This window comes from Schistocerca piceifrons, chromosome 3, assembly GCF_021461385.2.
Source record: "Schistocerca piceifrons isolate TAMUIC-IGC-003096 chromosome 3, iqSchPice1.1, whole genome shotgun sequence".
NCBI classification, from domain to species: Eukaryota; Metazoa; Arthropoda; class Insecta; order Orthoptera; family Acrididae; genus Schistocerca; species Schistocerca piceifrons.
This window is the reverse complement of record NC_060140.1, coordinates 526,317,832-526,340,862: the sequence shown is the minus strand read 5'-3', so window position 1 is coordinate 526,340,862 and position 23,031 is coordinate 526,317,832. Positions and strand designations below refer to the sequence as shown.

The following is a 23,031-nucleotide window of genomic DNA, read 5'->3' as shown; positions in this document are numbered from 1 at the left end:
ACACTAATTGAGCCATTGTTGCACTGAGATCTTCTTTGAAGAAGTCCTGATAGAACCATAGGTAGGCTGTCAGTCCAATGCTCTGTCACATGGAATATGAGCGAGGCCTTAAATTGCTGATGGAAGCCATTTGATGAGACAGTTCATGGTGAAGTGATAGGCATGGTCCAAATATGGCTTACACTGAGCAGCACTGAGAGTACTTTAAAGATGCAACTCAAATTGCTGGCCCTGATTAGAAGTGACATGGACAGGAAATATGAAGTGCGGGATTCACTCGCGGAATAAGGTCGTTATTACATTAGCAATCATTGTGTCTTCCATAGGATGGATTTCAGGTCAACGAGAGAAAATGTCAGTCACTGTCGGGCATTGTTGGTACCCTTTTGATGGTGACAAAGGTCAAATGATTTCTTTGTGGTCATAGTCAAAGCACCGACTCAGTAGGGTGATAGGGGTGATAGTACTAAGTGGAGTTGTTACACGCTAAGTTAATTTGTTGTGTTCTCAAGCATTGCACTGCTGAACAAATGCCATACAATCTTCAATGTTTGGCCAAAGAAATACATTCTGCATCAGTTGCACAGTAGCCCATACTCCCAGCTGAGGGGGACAGTGACAAGATGAAATTGCTTGTTTGTGAAAATGTGCAATAATAGTCATGTTTGTGGTGTTGGTAAGTTACAGTATAGAGCTGTGTTTGAGCTCTGTATTTGGAGGTGTTGGAGCAGTAAGTCTGGCATACCTTCAGCTCGCTGCCTCCTTCCTGGACATTGGCAGCTGTTGTGAATTCAAAATACCTTCATGACAGTGTCAGTGTGAGGTAGCTCATCTGCCAGACTATTCTGCCCATTAATAACATGATGAATAACCATAGTAAATTGTGCAGTAAGGTTCAGACGCTATAACTGGTGCAATGATGCCTTGTCTGGCTTGTGACAAAGAGTGAATACAAATGGCTTATGGTCCTGAGAATCTTATCTGCCTTCAAGCACGTGCCTAAACTTGTTGATTGAGGCATATATTCCATGGAGCTCACATTTGTATGTTCACCTATTTGCTGGCAAAGGTGATAATTTCTTGCTGAAAAAAGCTAGTGGTTGCTAGTTGTGCTGTACATGTTGCTGTAAAATGGCTCTAATTGTAATCGATGGCACAGTCTACCGTAACTGAGATGTGTTTAAGGAAGAGGATGAGCTAACATCTAGTCTCTACAATAACAGCTCTAAATTTTTTATGAAACGAGTAGATGTTCTCCATGGTGGGCAAATACCTGTTTCTGCTACAAGAGGATTGTTGTCAGTCCATGTGTGGAGTGCCATATTTGTGTAGCTGTAACTTCGTTAGTGTTCAGCTACTATGCTTATAGTGCTTCCAGAGAAGTCTGCTCTGGTGAAGGCAGTTGCGATGTCAATCGATGGATACCTCTCAACTATTTGGTCATCAGTTTGATCGAGACACCTATGTCACCATTGCAAACTGTGAGTATTTTCTGTGCATCTTCAGGTATGTGAAACAGCCATATATTCTGCAGAACATTGTTGTAATTTGCGTTGCCTGCCGGTTTCCAAAAACAACAAAGGAGTTCAGGTGGTCACAATGGCACAAAGTTCTTCAGTGTGAAGCAATTTTTCAACTCGCTTAGCTTCTGACTGCGACAAGTGCGTGCTTGAGAGTAGTTTGTTCTTCAGTGCTTGATGGTAAAGCTAGGATGTCTTATATTTCTGTAGCCATTTGCTTATTATGTCTAGCCACCACATAACTGTATTTAGTTTTCTCCATTGTGATGTGGGCCTAGACAGATTGGCTCTCGAGTTGCGCAAACCACAGTTCTGGATTATATGACAAGCAGAGCTGGTTTTTTTTTTTACTGCAATCGGACTAAACATCCAGTTTCCCACTGGAAAGTCAGAGCTTATAGGATTCTGTATGTTTGTTATGGCAGATGTTGATTATGCGACACAGTTCGTCACTAGTAATTCTACATGAGATGGTTGATGCAAAAACATTCAAAGAGTGCATTTTGTCATTCTGGCATGCAACTCAATTTTTCCAGCATACAATGTGACCATTCCGGTGCGTGATTCAGCAACTGTGTCACCAAACGTTGTGTGAAAATACAGTTCTTCAAGCACACAATATAACAGTTAATTACAATGAGTAACTGTAAACTGCTGGGAATATGTATGTGTGTCCTTTGTTTTTTAACTCAGACAGTGCAAACACACTTGAAATATGTATCAGATGATTCACTGTTCGTATTAATGCCCACACATTCTTGAAGTACACATCGTTCAATTAAACAATGGAAAATCCAGGATGGAATGTAACAATATTATGAAAAGGATAGGTGTGGTTTCAGCTGGCAGAGACTGCAGTCTTGCGACTTTTTGACAGTGGCTTTGTTGAACGAAAGCTTATTTTGTGGCAGTCAGTTTGTTGTGCCTGTCTGCAACTCTGCATCTCCACTATATGGTGAGTAGCAACTATCCTTTTCATAACATTGTTCAATTATTTTTAAACTTTCCTCAGGTCTGTTTAGAACATTTAACTACTTTCTTTACCTGCTTGCCTATGAAATTACAGCCAGAATTAAGTTCAGAAACTTAGGGGCTTATTTTCACTTCTTTGCCATTGTGTATTGCTTAAATGTGGGAATATGTAGGTTGCCTCATAACATCTCAACTGCAGGAAAGGGAAGGAATAGCTGAAAATTACTTCAGCGTGTTTAAAGCATGAGAAGTGCAGTAATTTAGGATGAATCAAAGAATTAAGGAAATACAACTTGAAGGGATAGTAAAAATGTGAAAGCAATTGGGAGTTCTCCTGGTGGATACATTGCAAGTACTGGATTCACATGAAATTCTGACAGTTTTGGGATTACATCATAATTGGATTGGTGTGTCAACATGCAAATGTCCAACTAGGAACTCAACCATTTGTGATTAAAACCTGTGTCATATAATTTTCTGTCAGTCTCTTCCCTCTAGCAGTACTTTGTTTAAGTCAGTGCAAAGTTGCAACAATTTAGATTTCATGGTGAGGTGTTTCAGGTTGTTGGAATAAAAGAGCCGATAAGATTGTGTAGTAAAACATGGTTGTTTTGATTCTAAGCTTGTAGTTTATGTAAAGTTCCCGATTTTTCCAGCCAGAAGTGTTCATAAGTACAGTATCGCTGATGGCAGTGAGTCACCAAAATGGTTAAGCTCAGTCAGGTTACTTCCTTTTTCTTCACTTAACAATATCCCCCCTCCCCCCGCATGAACCATGGACCTTGCCATTGGTGGGGAGGCTTGCGTGCCTCAGCCATACAGATAGCCGTACCGTAGGTCCAACCACAACGGAGGGGTATCTGTTGAGAGGCCAGACAAACGTTTGGTTCCTCAAGAGGGGCACCAGCCTTTTCAGTAGTTGCAGGGGCAACAGTCTGGATGATTGACTGATCTGGCCTTGCAACATTAACCAAAACGGCCTTGCTGTGCTGGTACTGCAGACGGTTGAAAGCAAGGGGAAACTACAGCCGTATTTTTTCCGAAGGGCATGCAGCTTTACTGTATGGTTAATGATGATGGCGTCCTCTTTGGTAAAGTATTCCGGAGGTAAAATAGTCCCCCATTCGGAACTCCGGGCGGGGACTACTCAGGAGGACGTCGTTATCAGGAGAAGGAAAACTGGCGTTCTACGGATCGGAGTGTGGAATGTCAGATACCTTAATTGGGCAGGTAGGTTAGAAAATTTAAAAAGGGAAATGGATAGGTTAAAGTTAGATATAGTGGGAATTAGTGAAGTTCGGTGGCAGGAGGAACAAGACTTTTGGTCAGGCGAATACAGGGTTATAAATACAAAGTCAAATAGGGGTAATGCAGGAGTAGGTTTAATAATGAATAAAAAAAACAGGAATGCAGGTAAGCTACTACAAACAGCATAGTGAACGCATTATTGTGGCCAAGATAGACACGAAGCCCACGTCTACTACAGTAGTACAAGTTTATATGCCAACTAGCTCTGCAGATGACTAAGAAATTGAAGAAATGTATGATGAAATAAAAGAAATTATTCAGATAGTGAAGGGAGGCGAAAATTTAATAGTCATGAGTGACTGGAATTCGGTAGTAGGAAAAGGGAGAGAAGGAAACGTAGTAGGTGAATATGGATTGGGGGAGAGAAATGAAAGAGGAAGCCGTTTGGTAGAATTTTGCACAGAGCACAACTTGATCATTGCTAACACTTGGTTCAAGAATCATAAAAGAAGGGTGTATGCATGGAAGAAGCCTGAAGATACTGGCAGATTTCAGATAGATTATATAATGGTAAGACGTAGATTTAGGAACCAGGTTTTAAATTGTAAGGCATTTCCAGGGGCAGATGTGTACTCTGACCACAATCTATTGCTTATGAACTGTACATTGAAACTGAAGAAACTGCAAAAAGGTGGGAATTTAAGATGGGACCTGGATAAACTGAAAGAACCAGGGGTTGTAGAGAGTTTCAGGGAGAGCATAAGGGAACAATTGACAGGAATGGGGGAAAGAAATACAGTAGAAGAAGAATGGGTAGCTTTGAGGGATGAAATAGTGAAGGCAGCCGAGGATCAAGTAGGTAAAAATATGACGGCTGGTAGAAATCCTTGGGTAACAGAAGAAATATTGAATTTAATTCATGAAAGGAGAAAATATAAAAATGCAGTAAATGAAGCAGGCAAAAAAGAATACAAATGTCTCAAAAATGAGATCGACAGGAAGTGCAAAATGGCTAAGCAGGGATGGCTAGAGGACAAATGTAAGGATGTAGAGGCTTGTCTCACTAGGGGTAAGTAAGCAAAGAAGGGAAGGCAGAAAGGTGGAAGGAGTATATAGAGGGTTTATACAAGGGCGATGTACTTGAGGACAATATTATGGAAATGAAAGAGGATGTAGATGAAGATGAAATGGGAGATATGATACTGCGTGAAGAGTTTGACAGAGCAGTGAAAGACCTGAGTCGAAACAAGGCCCCGGGAGTAGACAACATTCCATTAGAACTACTGACGGCCTTGGGAGAGCCAGTCCTGACAAAACTCTACCATCTGGTGAGCAAGATGTGGGAGACAGGTGAAATTTCCTCAGACTTCAAGAAGAATATAATAATTCCAATCCCAAAGAAAGCAGGTGTTGACAGATGTGAAAATTACCGAACTATCAGTTTAATAAGTCACGGCTGCAAAATACTAACACTAATTCTTTACAGACGAATGGAAAAACTGGTAGAAGCCGACCTTGGGGAAGATCAGTTTGGATTCCGTAGAAATATTGGAACACGTGAGGCAATACTGACCCTATGACTTATCTTAGAAAATAGATTAAGGAAAGGCAAACTTATTTTTCTAGCATTTGTAGACTTAGGGAAAGTTTTTGGCAATGTTGACTGGAATAGTCTCTTTCAAATTCTGAAGGTGGCGGGGTAAAATACAGGGAGCGAAAGGCTATTTACAATTTGTATAGAAACCAAATTGCAGTTATAAGAGTTGAGAGGCATGAAAGAGAAGCAGTGGTTGGGAAGGGAGTGAGACAGGGTTGTAGCCTCTCCTCAATGTTATTCAATCTGTATATTGAGCAAACAGTGAAGGAAACAAAAGAAAAATTCGGAGTAGGTATTAAAATCCATGGTGAAGAAATAAAAACTTTGAGGTTCGCCGATGACAATTTTAATTCTGTCAGAGACAGCAGAGGACTTGGAAGAGCAGTTGAACGGAATGGATAGTGTCTTGAAAGGAGGATATAAGATGAACATCAACAAAAGCAAAACGAGGATAATGGAATGTAGTCGAATTAAGTCAGGTGATGCTGAGGGAATTGGATTAGGAAATGAGACACTTAAAGTAGTGAAGGAGTTTTGCTATTTGGGGAGCAAAATAACTGATGATGGTCGAAGTAGAGATGATATAAAATGTAGACTGGCAATGGCAAGGAAAGTGTTTCTGAAGAAGAGAAATTTGTTAACATCGAATATAGATTTCAGTGTCAGGAAGTCATTATTGAAAGTGTTTGTATGGAGTGTGTGGAAGTGAAACATGGACAATAAATAGTTTAGACAAGAAGAGAATAGAAGCTTTCGAAATGTGGTGCTACAGAAGAATGCTGAAGATTAGATGGGTAGATCACATAACTAATGAGGAGGTGTTGAATAGGATTGGGGAGAAGAGAAGCTTGTGGCACAACTTGACTAGAAGAAGGGATCGGTTGGTAGGACATGTTCTGAGGCATCAAGGGATCACCAATTTAGTATTGGAGGGCAGCGTGGTGGGTAAAAATCGTAGAGGGAGACAAAGAGATGAATACACCAAGGAGATTCAGAAGGATGTAGGTTGTAGTAGGTACTGGGAGATGAAGAAACTTGCACAGGATAGAGTAGCATGGAGAGCTGCATCAAACCAGTCTCAGGACTGAAGACCACAACAACAACAACAACAATAACAACAACAACATTTTTAAAGATTTTTGTGGGAGGGGTTCATCCTGTTTTTAAAGGTATCATCTCTTGTTAATTTGTATGCACATCACTCAGAGGCATGATAATAGAGATGCCAACAAAGGAACTGTTTATGGCTAAATAAGTATTGTAAATTTATTTATATATTTGCTCCTTTTTCACCCCTTACCACTTCATATAGTAAGAAACTCACCCCATTGACGTAAAACTTTTCGGTGCCTGTTGCATGCAAATCTTTGAACGGCTGCTCCTTACATATGGTTTTTAATGTCTTCTCTTGCTTTCAGCATATTAGTTTCATGTTCTTCGACATATCAAATAGACACTGTGATTCATAAGTATTCTCTCTTCGTTACACAAGATGTGCTACATCTAATTTTTCTTCAAATGTGCTATCTTCCAGCATTGTAGCCATCTTCAAAGTTCTAGCATACATGCTGTAATCAGTGGAATTAGCCAGTAACTCAGTGTAAAAGTACTACAAAGCAAATGCAGTCATTTGAATACTGGACATTGTAACATTCCCCATTCTTAAACATGCTGTGAGAATGAAGTAATAAAATTCAGACTTTCCAGTTTAGTGATTGCATGTACTTCAGGCTGTAAATGAAACATATTTACAGTTTGCATTAATAATTATTGGATCAGTTAATATCGCATTGATTATTTGTACTTACATAGTGTAATCTGTCGTCGAGCATTGTTGTCCTACATCTCTGATTGAAGTAAAAAAGCAAAGTCGTATGCTGTGAATGGCTGGAAATCCCCAAAGGGCAGCTGCAGCCACCTAATTGAAAAGGTTTTCTCTATCTTTTGCACCCATAGGCATCCTTCCTGTACAAAGTGTGAGAGCTGTGTAAATGTATCTCACAATGTAGATGACTGTTTAACGTCCCCATCTGATGGACAGAGAACTATCAACAGTGTTGCAGACCCTCGCTTCATGAGACACTGCAGAGGGGTTTGAAATTGTATCCAAGACATTTGGTGCAAAACCGGGTGATCAAGGACTTCACACCACTACCCCTCCTGTCCCCTCTACCATAAAGGCAAAGAGGAAAATGTCAACAGTGCAAGGCATACCTGGACAGTAACCCATCTGAGTACTGGCCATGCTCAATGGTGCTTAACTTAGATGATCCGACGGGAGTCGGTGTATCCACCTTGGCATAGTATTTGTCTCTGAAGTAAATAGCCATAGTTCTTGCTGAATATGCCGGTATGTAACTTGCAGTTCGTGGATGGTAATTTTTAAAGTGATAAGTCAAACTCCATTAAATATATTACTCATTCATTTATTCAATTCACACTTGAGCTGCTCCTCAACAGAACCTTGTACTCCATTTGGAAACATTAAAATCACAAACTAGTTGCGAAAACCTCAGTACATAAACTACTAACATAATAAAACTACCATTCACAATCTTCCAAAAAGTAACTGCCATGCCAACATAGCTGCGGTCTCATATATAACATTATAACAATGTCAGCAGGCTTAGGCATTATTAGACACATCATTTTAATTAATGTAAAATTATGAATTGTGTATAAAATTATTTAAGCAGAATGTAACTCTCAGCTGGAAACAAACATAATTGTTATGATTGGTTATGTGTAATAGACTCTGTTCCAAATATTACAGTGAGTATTTTTAGAGTTAACTTTACAGTATGTTAATTTTGAACATTTAAATTATGGCTTCACTTGACTACACTCATGGTAATTTGTTACAAAAATCCCTATTATTTTATACAAATTGTACAGCTCAAAATCATACTGAAAACTACAAATGTGATATGTTCAGATGCAAACAGTTGTCCACATAAAGTAATTTCTATATAGTGCATTAAGTGTCACCAATAATATTTAGTGTAACTTGAAAATAAAAATGAATATGAAACTTTAGTGTGTCATGTTGTTTACTTTTGAGATGTATCTTGTACTACAATTTTAGGTCTAATATTTCTTGTAAGTGTTCCCATTCTCCTCAACAGGTTCAAAATGTAATTTCCAAATTTGAAGAGCTGGATGTCCTGAAAGACAATAACTGGACAGAACCCAAAAAACAACACTCATCTCCACTGAAGAAGAAAAAAGGTGTAACCAAAATATCTAAAACAAAACAAGTAGCTTCAAAGTCATCTGTTCGAGATCACATTGCAGGTTTGAAAATGTGTGAAGCATCACCTGATGATTGCTTACCTCCCCTTTTTTTTTTTTTTTTTTTTTTAATGTTATAGGATGAATACTTTTGTGCTGGTATCAGTTACTACTAGTCTCTAATCATGGTAGCAGCTAACCTCATGACTGTTCCTATTTCAGACTTTTAGTGGCTATATTTTATGCAGATCGAACATTCAGAGAATAGTATTTTGATAGTTACATGTTTTTACATCAATAAACAAATTATAGGCACAATTTTCATACTTTCTTTATGAATGTTGCCAAACATAATGTACACTTGGTCAATTTATAAGTATTGTTGTTCAGGGACAAATTATGAAAATAATGCTTACATGCTAAGTTTCCACAGACTATAACTACACAACCCAGTAGCTTTACCACCAGCTAGAATAATAAATGCAAGGGTATGGTATTTGTTGATATAATAACACCTCTCAGTATTACAGTATTGCATTTCTTTATTATTATTATTATGTGTTTCAGGAATTTATTCCTATTTTCAAATGCTATTGCTATTGTGTGTGTGTGTGTGTGTGTGTGTGTGTGTGTGTGTGTGTGTGTGTGTGTGTTTTCTTCTCTTGTCCTCCTGTCACTTTTTATGGCTTTTCTGCACTCAGAAGAAAAAATAGATCTTAGAATTATTATTTTACTCAACGAAGCTGTGGGAGTGATGGTTTGCAGTGGAAGTGAACATACATGCGCTGAAATAGGCAGTATAGTAGATACCCTAGTAATTCAATTTTCTGTCGTTGACATCTAAAACTATTAATGAAATGACACAATTTCAGAGACTTCACTGGTCCAATACAGACATGATTTTATCTATATAGAATAAAGCAGTGAGTGAAAATTTGTACCAAGGTCGGGAATCGTACCTGGGTCTCCTACTAACTAGGTAGCTGCATTAGCTACTAAGCCATCTTAGCAGAATGTTATGTATACTGAGGTGGCAATGAGACTTTGGATCAAGGAGGGAGGTGTGTCAGAGTAATCGGTGCAGTTCTGTGAACTGCTCTGCCAAGGTGGCTTAGTGGCTAATGCACCTGCCTAGTAACCAGGAGACCTGAGTTCGATTCCTGGCATTGGTACAATTTTCATTCACCGCTTCAGTCTGTACACACAAAAATTTTGAAATTATCATATACATATGTTCAGATTTCTTCAATTAAAGTAAAACAATAAGACTAGTAAAAGAGAAGCAGAGCCCACGCACATCCGGGTCCAGCCTGTGACAGAATGACCTGCCTTTGGCCAAAAATCACGAAGTTTCTGTAATTGCTTGTTGACTGGGATTCCCTGTCTCATTGCTATATTCTGTTTTTCTATTCTTTCCTGTAGTAACATTACTAAATAATTCTTGTCCATTGTGGACCTATTGGAACACAGGAACTGTTGAAATTGAAATTATGATGAATGAGCTACAACCAGTTGCTTTTATAGACTTTTATTTTCCTTTTATGACACTTCAAAACGCCCGGCATCCCATATTCAGATGTTTTAATTTATTGCATTGGTTCTTTATTAAAGGTGTTGCAGAATTTTGCAACAGAAATTTTGAAAACAACTATCGCAAAACATCGTAAGTAAAGAAACTGTTCACGATGAGTGAATAAATGTAAACATTTGAAAATGGGATGAACATAAAATGAATGAACTTTCAAAAATGCATGTTTTGAGACATAATTTGTTAGTGTGGTGTGTCAGAAAAGGGGTGCCATTCGCATTGATGCGTTACCGCATCAACATTAGCATCACAAACACGGTAATTATGGCTTTATGCACTAGGAGTGCTACTGTAGTGTAATGTAACAAGGCATCCTGCAAGCTTAAGTATGTATGTGCGTTAGGCCCATGAGTCACCATATGTTGCCCACACTTGGCATATACAATACTTTTTTCTGTATTAATGATGCAGCTGATCTCTTGAGTGTGTTTTGTACAAAGTTTCATTTCTGTTGTGTTTGAATGATTTTGCAATATTTTTGTGAAGGTCAAATTTCTGGTTGCCCTCTGAATTAGATAGAGGTCTCTCTCTTCCTGACACAAAATATTTTAATCGCAAGTGTTGACGGTCACTGGTTATGCCTGTGTTTAATTTTACCTTCATTTGCCTTAGGGGAAATCAGGATATGTGGCTGTGAAAGTATAATTAAAGTTAAAGGTTTCAACTATGATACCTGTATTGTAATCCCCCCCCCCCCCCCCCCCCCCTCTCTCTCTCTCTCTCTCTCTCTCTCTCTCTATCCTTTCACAAATTTAAAGTGGTGACTTGACGTCACTGTTACATTCTTTCTTTAATTTTTACATATAGATTGCTTGACTTGTATTATTGACTATTAATCCAGCATGGTCAGATGCGGCCTATACTCCTTCACTGTTTGCAAAAAATGTAAAACTGGTCATAAACATGTGTGCCTTGATTCACTATTTTTTTGACGTATAACTGACATAACAACCTCCAGTTGTGCATGCATTATGTTTTGCCAGCAGGAAGCAGGTAGACTGATATTACAACGTATAAACGAAGATGACAGAATTCCTCAGAAAATGGTTTTGAATGTTGATTTTTCAAATGACATGTGTTTTAACAGTGATAAATGAGAGTAAAATGTAACTAAGTGTAATAATGGTTTGAATTTGAGTTTGACCATAGTTTAAGGAGAAACAGAAATGTATCAGATATTATTGAGGATCTCCCATGAAGTAAGTTTGTAATCTACACACAAAATATTAGCAACAGTAATATAACAAACTGATTCTCATCAGATCAGTGTAACTTCCAGTGACTATGACATAACACATAACAGATAACAATAGCTTGAGAAGTCTGGTAAAAAAGCGAGAAAAAATGTTTCATAACCAATTCACATTACTCTTCAACATAGTCATCTTGTAGGGATATAAACTTAGTTTGGGGACCCTCCAGAAAACAGGTTCTGTCAAGCTCTGCATGATAATCTGATTGCTAATATCACCACATCATTTGACGAAGATTTGCTCCCAGCAAACCAAAGTTTCAAGTTAGGGAACAAGAAGAAGTCATTTTGGATTGAATAAGGTGGATGAGGAACTAGTTAAAAGCCCAATTCATGCTATTTCACCGTTGTTACCTCTAATGTGTGGGATGATGCATTATTTTGGTGAAAGAGCAATTTTTTGCAAGCCAATCTTGATCTTATATCAGGCAATAAAAGTTCAAAACAATTCAACAATGAACCAGAATAGAGCCCAGTTATTGTTGTCCTTTTTCGAAGTAATCTATGTGGATTATTCCTTGGGAAACCCAAAAAAACAGTTGCCATCACCTTAACAGCTCATAAATGATCTTCGCCTTCTTTGATGCACTTTCACCAGCCTTTGTCAATTGTTTTGAGTGCCATTTTGACTTTGGTATGTAATGATTGATCCATGTTTAATGAACAGCCACGAATAAGTACAAAAGGTCTTGCAGATCGTGATTAAACATCACCAGACATTGTTCTGGATATGCAGTTGGTAGACTATGAGCAATTGCAGCACCCACCTCACACACAGCTTCTTCATAGCCAATTCTCCATGCAGGATATTATGTGCTCTCTCTGTTAAGAAGACTACAGTCTCAGCAATCTCTCAAATTTTTATTCAGCGGTCTTGCATTACCATATCATGGATTTGTTCAATGGTTTCCTTTCTGCTGACCTCAGCTGGACAATCGGAGCGTGCTTCATCATTGGTGCTTGTCCAACCACGTTCAAATTAATCAGTCCGAAAGTAAATGGTCTTCAGTGATGGTGAAGAGTGTGTGAACTTTATCCAATTCTTTTTTGATTTATGTGGCTGTCGAACCCTTCAAATGGAGATGTTTAATAAAAGGATGAAACTTGGTTTTCTACATTTTCAATTGCAGTCGACACGCTGACCAATTCATACGGCTATTAACAATGAACTGTACATTGTTGAAATTCTTTATACTTCCTTTGGTTAATCAAGCTTACCAACCATAAAGGGACAACAAAAAACATTCTATTCTTCCATGGAAATTTGCCAGACCTTTCAAACCTCCGTCACATGAATGGATATAGGAACAATATTAATGAGAGAGAGAGAAATTTCAAAATAAGTGGCAGAATGAAATCAGGCCACCATACTCACTGTCTGTGTTCACTTTCGTGGTCAAGGTTTTGTGGTTCAGTTGTTCTTCTGTGACCTCTACTTCATAAAAAGCTTTAGTATTGTGTTTTTTCACTTTTTGCCAACTCCGTAGTTTATTTTCAAATTGTTTTGTGTAAAATGTACTCGTAGATCTGCAGGACTTCATGCAATAGTGTTTTGTCTCTTCATTTCAGCATTGCTTCTTTATTGGTATGTACTTGATCATCGCAAATGCTACTTCTCCATATGTAATTTAATATTGGAAATTTGTACCTATGAAATTGTTAATATTCAGTTGATCTGGTTCGATGTTCAGTTGCGTGTTTGTGCAAAAAATTTCTGTTTCAGCTTTAAGGCGTGCAAAGGCTGCTATGCAGTGCAGTGAACCAAAAGATCCAAACATTGCCAGTTTCATCCCTGCCGACCCTGCTTCGAAAGTGGAAAAACAGTCGAACCAAAGAGGTGTTGTATTAGTTCACTTCATTGACTTCTATTATAAGTTCTCTCCTTTATCTCTTGATGAAATAAATACAAGAAATCATCAGATTTACAGCAATACTTAAAGCTCAAAATTTTTTTTCCACCATTGACAAAATTACGAGATATGAGTGGTCTAAAAATGATTTTCTTTGGTTCAGTAAAGAGAACTAAAACTAACACAACAAGAAGAGAAAAGATTTACCGTACAAAATAAAATCCCCGAGGACAAAATGCAGATTTAATACAAATTCCAAAAATGAGATTGTAAATCAGGGTGTATACGACCCGGGAGATCTGGGAAAAACCCGGGGATTTTTTCATCCGGGAGAAAACCGGGATATTTTTAGAATTCCGAGAATTTTTGATTGTTTTAGTTTTCAGTTAAATTTTTGTAATTTTGACTGGTAACAACCAGTACTCTAACAAACGATATTACTGTATCCCGTTACTTCAGAATAATACTACAGCAATAAAATGTAAACAAGAGAAAAAACGAAAATAACTTAAATTGCAAAGGAAATGCGCCATATACAACAACGGCACACAATGCTCATGCAGGCGTCTGCCAATTGAAAATGTGTCAAAGGCTTTAGGAAGACTTCATAACAACAAATTGCCTCGAATGAGCATGAAGTCGAAACTGTTTACATTCTATTTGTTTTAGCAGCTACATGCATGTGCAATTGATTCTCATTTGAGTAGTAGATTCTCCTGCTTCTGGCTACAGGAATGTGGCTGTTGGCTGTGCAAGCAGTCGCAGCAAGCAGATAGATGCTACTGGGAAAAGGGGGCGCCAAATTCATATTCTTGAGGAAAAAAACTTGTTTCACGAAGCGCCTAGCATCCAGCGCTTGTTTGTCTATCGATTATTCATATGATTTTGAAAAGCTTCCCTGTTGGTTTTTGAACACATTTTAAGTTGATTTCTGAATGAATCATAAGTTGACTTTTGAATAGTCTCTCTGTCAGGAGAATCCTCGTCACATCTAGAAAGGGGATGGGGCTAGACGAGATGAGGGAGTAAAGCCGAATGGATGAATGCCAGTCGCTGTCTGATTATGTGGTTGATTTTGGAGTTTGCGAATGATCAGTGTTGTTATAATTACTAGCGAAATCCATAGATTCAGACTACCAAAATGGAAATAAACGACTGACAGGAATAACAGGTGAGGAAGATTACGTATTATGTTCTCAGTGTATCCAAGAAAATGAAATTATGACAGAAAATTTTTGGCGGGACCGCTACACTAGTAAGGACCAGTAGTACAGTCCCCGGCCAGCAGCCGCTTAAGTTCTATTCTGGAAGTAATGCAGAAAACGTGTTGTTCGAATACGTAATAACGCCTAACCGGAAAATAATCATGGGATAACTAAACCTGGGATTCTGGCAGGGTTAGTGAAGTTAATCAACAAACAAATTTTGACAATGGCAGGAAAAGCTATAGAATTGGTGATGGCAAGATTGATTGTTAAAACGAGGAAGGAGAAGAAACGGGGACAGCACACAAATTATGGAACAATAAGAAGATTCCAAATTTATATAAAAATTTTGTAATACTACTTTTCAATCTCATGCTTGAGAAGCTGGTGCGTATGAATGAAAATGTGAAACTATTTCTTAACATACAGCTTTTTGCTTGCAGCAGGCCTAATAAGCATTTGATGTTGGTACTTCGTGGATTATATTCTGTCATGTTATAAAAGTGGCCATTTGTGCCGAAACAGTCTCGTTTATTTGTTGTGTTACATAATTGCTGCCGTATTAGAAAGGCCTATTTTGTTTTATCTAGCAGACAATGACAGAATAGACGTAATCAGATCGAGAAACCACACCAGTCTTGGGTATTATTTGTATTAACAGCTTTTTCAGTATTAGATAACGAAATTTCGAGTTTTCATGTAGCAAAATGGCTGATGAACTTTGAGGTAATAGATTCTTTCTCAGAAAGGAATAAAGCTGCAGCAAGATTAGAGAGAAAAAATCCTAGAAGCCAAGATTTGAAGAAATGTGTAATTTCTTGCTTATCTCTTGTCACTATTGGTTTTATATATCCTACATTTAATTTTATGTCACACAAAAGAGCAAGTTATTAACTAATAGGCAATAAAGAGTTCAGATTTTCTGAAGAGTTCTTATTCTGTCGATTACAAATAATCCCATCCACTATTAATTGCGAGTTTTTTTTATTATTATTATTTTGAAAGACGGGCAGGCTGTCAACAAACCGGCCGACTGGGAGCAGTTTCCACTCTCCTGAATATAGTTTGGACGTGCGGTAGAAAAATACTTTATGAAGAGGCGTGGCACTGCACTTTGGCATACTTAAGACCAAATAATATGTCTTACATTTCCTCGAATACATATGTTTTATGTTTCAGACTTTTCCGAAAGATGTGCGCTACAAGATGAAGATACTTCGAAAATTCGAATTTTTTAGTATTGGCCCGGTTCGCAAATGTCGTACATCTGGGGCTGATGTGCAGAGCAGCCAGAGTTATAATGGGTAGATTCCATGTGAACCGTGTTTACATTTAGTGATTTTGCTGTTCCTCTTCGTTTACTCCCACGTCAAATGAAAACAAAACGGATATATGTGGCCGGGGACTATCAAGTGAATTAAAACACCTTCACATAATTACGGAAGGCTAAAATATGTCAGTACTTTCAGATTTTATTTTATTTCCACCTTTCTGACAGTCTAATCGGCTTGCGGAACAATAAAGTTGTTTTTGTCTGTTTGCTAAAGAAATTTGACTTTTGTTAACGTTTTCCGGAGAGGCAGTCAATGTATTTGAAACGAAATGTTTATTTTCACAGTGCTGGCTAGTTTCAACTGTTCGCTGCATTTCAAGTGCACGTTTTCCTTTTCTAGAACGTATGGCATTATGCCATAACAAATAACCAAACATGATATAATACAGTGCTGGTGGTCTAAGAAAATTTACATCCCGAAAACCACTCTGAAATGCTTAATATCAGGTCGAGGTCTACTTCATTGGGAATCTGGACATGTGAGTGTGCATTTTAAATGTGCAAATTTTAATATGGTTCATGAAATTCTGATGCTCTTGGAGTATCCTCTGATGTCTTGTTCATGACATCATGTATGATCTTTCAATGTTTTACACGTAAGTACATACGGACTTCCTACGTCATGATAGCTACCCAAGCGCGGTGTTGCCTGTTACCTGCGCTCTCTGGCAACTGCTGAAATGAACGTTATTTCTAACAGGTCGCGGGAAGATATTGTGAATAGTGGTTTGAAAAGCGTTACTTTCGAAGTAAATATCCTTTTACGTAAGTTGAACTGTGTGCAAGAATGTACCATGAATTTATTAAATCACAGAGCGTTTGACTCTCATTTAAAAATCAACTCTTTAATGACGAGCCATTTAGAAGAATTTCGAACTCTGAAGATCAGACATTTATGTCATTATTAAAAATTTTACTGGCACATTTGTGTGATATATCTTATAAAGTGTAACACCGCACAAAAAAGATCAACAGTATATGAGAAAGCTTAGCTTTTCTTGCAGCTTGAGACCAATATTATATGTGAAAGCTTTGCTTTTCTTGTAGCAACACTATGTATATTAATTTAAACTATTAACTTTCCCTGTTTGTGTGTTCATGCTACTTAACAGTGATGTTGCTGTTGGCTGACTACATCATGTGTCTTATACTCTGAATATCCGCTGCCATCGGCTGGTGAGATCACGTGACATGAGCTAGGAACGGCTTACAAAAGCGCATCGAAATCTCGATTTCAATGATTCGGAAAGTAACATTCAGTGTTTGATGGAATTCCATTGTATACTTTTGTAATATGAAAATACGCAGGTTACATGTTGCTGCACATCAAAGATTTTTTCAAAACGTGTCTTTTTCCCTGAGTTTCGTTTTTAAAGTGCCGGGAAATACACTCCTGGAAATTGAAATAAGAACACCGTGAGTTCATTGTCCCAGGAAGGGGAAACTTTATTGACACATTCCTGGGGTCAGATACATCACATGATCACACTGACAGAACCACAGGCACATAGACACAGGCAACAGAGCATGCACAATGTCGGCACTAGTACAATGTATATCCACCTTTCGCAGCAATGCAGGCTGCTATTCTCCCATGGAGATGATCGTAGAGATGCTGGATGTAGTCCTGTGGAACGGCTTGCCATGCCATTTCCACCTGGCGCCTCAGTTGGACCAGCGTTCGTGCTGGTCGTGCAGACCGCGTGAGACGACGCTTCATCCAGTCCCAAACATGCTCAATGGGGGACAGATCCAGAGATCTTGCTGGCCAGGGTAGTTGACTTACACCTTCTAGAGCACGTTGGGTGGCACGGGATACATGCGGACGTGCATTGTCCTGTTGGAACAGCAAGTTCCCTTGCCGGTCTAGGAATGGTAGAACGATGGGTTCGATGACGGTTTGGATGTACCGTGCACTATTCAGTGTCCCCTCGACGATCACCAGTGGTGTACGGCCAGTGTAGGAGATTGCTCCCCACACCATGATGCCGGGTGTTGGCCCTGTGTGCCTCGGTCGTATGCAGTCCTGATTGTGGCGCTCACCTGCACGGCGCCAAACACGCATACGACCATCATTGGCACCAAGGCAGAAGTGACTCTCATCGCTGAAGACGACACGTCTCCATTCGTCCCTCTATTCACGCCTGTCGCGACACCACTGGAGGTGGGCTGCACGATGTTGGGGCGTGAGCGGAAGACAGCCTAACGGTGTGCGGGACCGTAGCCCAGCTTCATGGAGACGGTTGCGAATGGTCCTCGCCGATACCCCAGGAGCAACAGTGTCCCTAATTTGCTGGGAAGTGGCGGTGCGGTCCCCTACGGCACTGCGTAGGATCCTACGGTCTTGGCGTGCATCCGTGCGTCGCTGCGGTCCGGTTCCAGGTCGACGGGCACGTGCACCTTCCGCTGACCACTGGCGACAACATCGATGTACTGTGGAGACCTCACACCCCACGTGTTGAGCAATTCGGCGGTACGTCCACCCGGCCTCCCGCATGCCCACTATACGCCCTCGCTCAAAGTCCGTCAACTGCACATACGGTTCACGTCCACGCTGTCGCGGCATGCTACCAGTGTTAAAGACTGCGATGGAGCTCCGTATGCCACGGCAAACTGGCTGACACTGACGGCGGCGGTGCACAAATGCTGCGCAGCTAGCGCCATTCGACGGCCAACACCGCGGTTCCTGGTGTGTCCGCTGTGCCGTGCGTGTGATCATTGCTTGTACAGCCCTCTCGCAGTGTCCGGAGCAAGTATGGTGGGTCTGACACACCGGTGTCAATGTGTTCTTTTTTCCATTTCCAGGAGTGTAGTACGCCCGTGTATAAAACTGTAACCATTCAAAGGACTGATAAGGGAAAATATACTGTTACCCGGGAGAAAGTGTGTTTTTAACCAGGAAAAATCCAGGAATTTTTTTTCCTTGTCCACCCTGTAAATCAAAAGTAGTAATTACTTTAAAATCATATAGCTTATAAATGGTTGATATCATTTGTGATTGCTGATACATAAACCTCCAGATTTCAGACACTCAGATCGGTACCAAACATTGTATGTCGATAGAGTATCAACCAAAACACCAATTTAGTTCATGCTGTGTGCTGTCGTCCAGTAGAACTTGCATAAATGATAATTAAAAGTAACACTAGCACTATGGGGCATAGGAAAAGTGTATCTGTGACAGGTGATAGGAAAATCCCGCATAGATGAGTTGGTAAAGCATCAGATCACCATACCAAAGTTCCGTATTTGAACACAGGACTTCAGTACAATGATCTGTCACTTTACCAACTCACCTACACAAGATCTTCATATCAGTTGCTCACAGATTCGCTTTTGCTATGCACTGTATTTCTGGTGTTACTTTTAATTACTGTTTAAACATATTCTAGTGTGCGACAGCACACAGCATGAATTAAACTGGTGTTTTGGTCGATACTGTATCGACATATGATGTTTGGTACTGATCTGAGTGTCTGACATCTGGAGGTTTTGATGTGAGTATGTACCACATTTTTGTTAAGTGTAGAATTCATTCTTTAGGAACAGAATTTTACCCATCTTGTGAAGAGAGGTGGGAGGGGGCGGGGCAGGCACTCGGGTGAGATCGTGACAGCTCTTTTGTGAGTAAGTCATAGTGAGCATGGGCCCCCAAACTGCTGTAGTACCTACTTCCTTTCTTGTACTGCAATCCTCCACCTCAGACTATCCTTGCTTCTCCTATTTTCCTTTCTGTGGTGACATTCTCTTATGTTGACCAGGCTATGTCTCTAGGTTCTTACGAGGCTTTTACATCTTTATCCATGTACTCTACATCAGTTTTTTGGGTGAAGTAGTTTTTGGTTCACTTTTTGGTTTGACCTCCACTGCCAGAAATGTTGTCTGCTGTGTGGACCTAGGATAGAACACCATAAATGGTACCTATTGCCTACAGTGTCAAAATCCTTTACCCACAGTAGCTATGTAGGCTCTGTTATGCACTTAAAAACCAAAGCTTTAGCCGTTCCGAACGTGGTTGGTCATTATTACATTTCAGCAAAGCCCCCTGACAATACAGCTACCACACTTCTCATGCCCGAGTTGTGACAGCTCCCCAAGCTTGCCTGATAGTAGGTGCCCACCTTCCTGAGCATTGGGGCTCCAGGCAGTGGGCGTCATGCGCGATGACCTTTGCTGCACTTGAGTGGTTCCTGTGGGAAGAGCACTTAATCGGAGTTAGTGATGCCAGGGCAGATGTTTTGCATATGAAATGTATCAAGTCGCATCTGCATCTAGCTGTCAATCCAGAAGATTGGTAACAAAAAAATTCATTCAATCCGTGGTATACTAGAACAGATGGAAATACTGGGTGGCCCAAAAAGGATGGTCGGATTTGAACTGCGTAGTACCATTGAAAGGTGAGGAGGGGGGACCACTGCCGGCCGTCTGCAAGTCAGCCATTACACCCAGTTTGCCACGAGATGGCGTAGTGGACGGTCGAGCATCGTGTTTTTGCTGTGGAACAGTTTTTCAGAAATGATGAATCGTTTATTACTGTGCAACGATTGTTGCGACAACGTTTTGGTGTAGCGCGTGATGGACCCATTCCAGATCGCAGATCCATATCACGTTGGGTGACTGCATTCCGGACAACAGGGTCTGTCAAAAGTGGTAAATCTACAGGGCGTACACGTACGGCAGTTACTCCACAGAACATTGATGATGTTAGAGCGTCAGTGCTGCAAAGCCCGCGTCGTTCCACTAGGCGTCGTGCTCAAACTTTAGGCCTCAGCCGTAGTTCGTTGCAGCGTATTTTAAGCCGTGAGTTACAGTTTCACCCATACAAAATTATGATCACGCAAAAGCTGTATGATCGTGATTTTGAGCAGCGAAGACGATTTTGTGAATCAATGCTTGACATTTTGTACTCTAATAATGATGTTGTGCTTCTTATGTCAGATGAAGCCCATTTCCATTTAGACGGCTATGTCAATAAACAAAACTGCAGGTATTGGGCAGCAGATGATCCCAGAGAATTGCACCAAAAGCCTCTTCATAGTGCTAAGGTAACAGTCTGGTGTGGAATTTCAAGATTGGGGATTGTTGGTCCTTATTTTTTTGAGGAGAACAACGCTACAGTCACAGTGAACTCGAAACGTTACGTTAACATGCTACGTAGCTTTTTGGTGCCGAAACTGCGAGAGTTACATGTAAATCGAGATCGAATTTGGTTTCAACAGGACGGGGCCACGGCCCACACAGCCAATGACTCCATGTGTGTTTTAAGGCGGATGTTCCCCCACCACATCATCTCGCGTTTTGGAGATGTCCACTGGCCCGCGAGATCACCTGACCTCTCAGCCTGTGATTTTTTTTCTTTGGGGATACCTAAAGTCAAAAGTCTACGTAAAGAAGCCCCGAAACTTAATTGATCTGAAGGAGGCAATCAGTGCGGAAATTATGGCAATTCAAGAAGAAACAGTAGTGAAAGTGATGGAAAATTTCGAGGAAAGACTTGTGGAATGCATCACCGAGGAAGGACACAATCTTCCGGAAGTCATTTTCCGTACATGATTTTTTGTGGTTAGTTCTTGTAATTGGGTGCCTGGGAGCATTTAGTTACGTAATTGAATAAAATTAATTTGTAAAACTGATGGAGTTATAGTTATTTAAAATGTGACCATCCTTTTTGGGCCACCCTGTACATTTATGACAACAAAGCCATTGTTTTACATGGAACAAATAGCTAGAAGACAAATCAGGATCAGTAGATGCAGTGGAAAAAAATGCAAAACGGGTCACTATTGATTAAAGCCTCCTCTGCTGTACATTGTCAAGCACCCCATACATGTGAAAGAATGGCTGTCATACCACTGACTATTAGTCCATATAAAGCTTTGAAAATGGTGCAAGGATTTATCTTTCACAGAGACCTTACATTCCAAATGGGTGAGCTACGAGTTAATTTAGCATGGTGAGGCACACATTTTATCAGGTAAGGTCAAACAGGTCCAAAAGATAACCAAATAGATAGGAGTGCTTTCATCAAAGCGCTAAAAGGAAATGTCCTCCTAGCAAAAGTCATGGTTTTGGTATATACTGCATTTACTTGAATCTAAGCTGCACCTGAAAAAATGAGACTCAAAATCGAGGGGAAAAAAAATTCCCGAATCTAAGCTACACTTGAAATTTGGGACTAAAAATTCAAGGGGAGAGGGAAGTTTTAGACCGCACCTCCAAATCGAAACAAAGTTGGTCCATTGTAACATAAGCGAGAGTTTAGGTCGAATGGATGAAGATACAACTACAGTAGTTTGGTTTGAGTTGTAAGCTTATCATTTAAGCTTTATCTGGTAGCCATTGCTATGCGTCAGGCGCTCTGTCCGTTTTTATATGTTTCACGTGCTTCGTCTGGTTTGAATCGATTGCATATTTTGCTTTGATGTGAGAAGTGCCATTCTCTTTGTTATAGGTTTTTACGTCACTCTAAGCTGAAGATGCGTTATTGCATTGTCATGCATTGTTTGTCGCATTCTGATAATGAGTGTTTACTTTCTTTCATGTCTGGCCTTGATTTCTTCTTTGCGATTAAAGAGCCATTCATTAATACTGTTCCATAGGTGGTCAATTTGGAAATTACAAAGATCTTTAAAGGCTTTAGTTAAAAATAGGTGTATACAGTAGGCTTCACTATTAAGAACATCTTTTTTCTTGTACAAATTCACTGTGCTATCCGAAATGACTGAACGCACTAATTTCTTTTTAACAGAAGGCACTTTGTTACACTGTTTGAAGTTTAAGTACGCCTTCACATAATCAGGGGTAATGTCTTTATCTAGGCACTGTTGATTAAAGTCAATAGCCATACCTGCTTTCACAATTTTTAATTTGATGTCCATGTACCTGGTTGCAGCTTTTGTGTGATACCTTGGCGGGCAGGAATTTCAGTATTTTAAACATAGCTGCACAACAGCAACGGTTCCACGTAAGAAAATTTATATTTACGTGACAAACCCTATTTCTAGGGCTATATTTTAATTTTGACAAATGGATCTATGCCGACATTTGTAAAAACGGCGATGGTACATTAGTCCTTACTAATGTAAAATTGCCACCTTCTGAAGAAGACAAATTTAAATTTGTTGAAACCTAGGTAAAGAATTCTTTATCCATTGCAACTGGTCGGCTGTTTATAATTTTATTAATAATAAGAATATAAAAATGACATGATATATATATTCTTCCGTATTTGCTGT

At 39.7% G+C, this 23,031-nt stretch overlaps 1 protein-coding gene across 1 annotated transcript in view; it reads left to right on the top strand.

The window, feature by feature from the left end:
- The window catches only part of LOC124789735 (disks large-associated protein 5-like), a 200,698-nt gene that overhangs the window by 86,551 nt on the left and 91,116 nt on the right, over positions 1-23,031 (top strand). The window contains exons 6-7 of the mRNA XM_047257186.1: positions 8,463-8,631; positions 13,132-13,245. Coding sequence (XP_047113142.1) covers positions 8,463-8,631; positions 13,132-13,245 — 283 coding nt within the window. The remainder of the gene's footprint in view (positions 1-8,462; positions 8,632-13,131; positions 13,246-23,031) is intronic.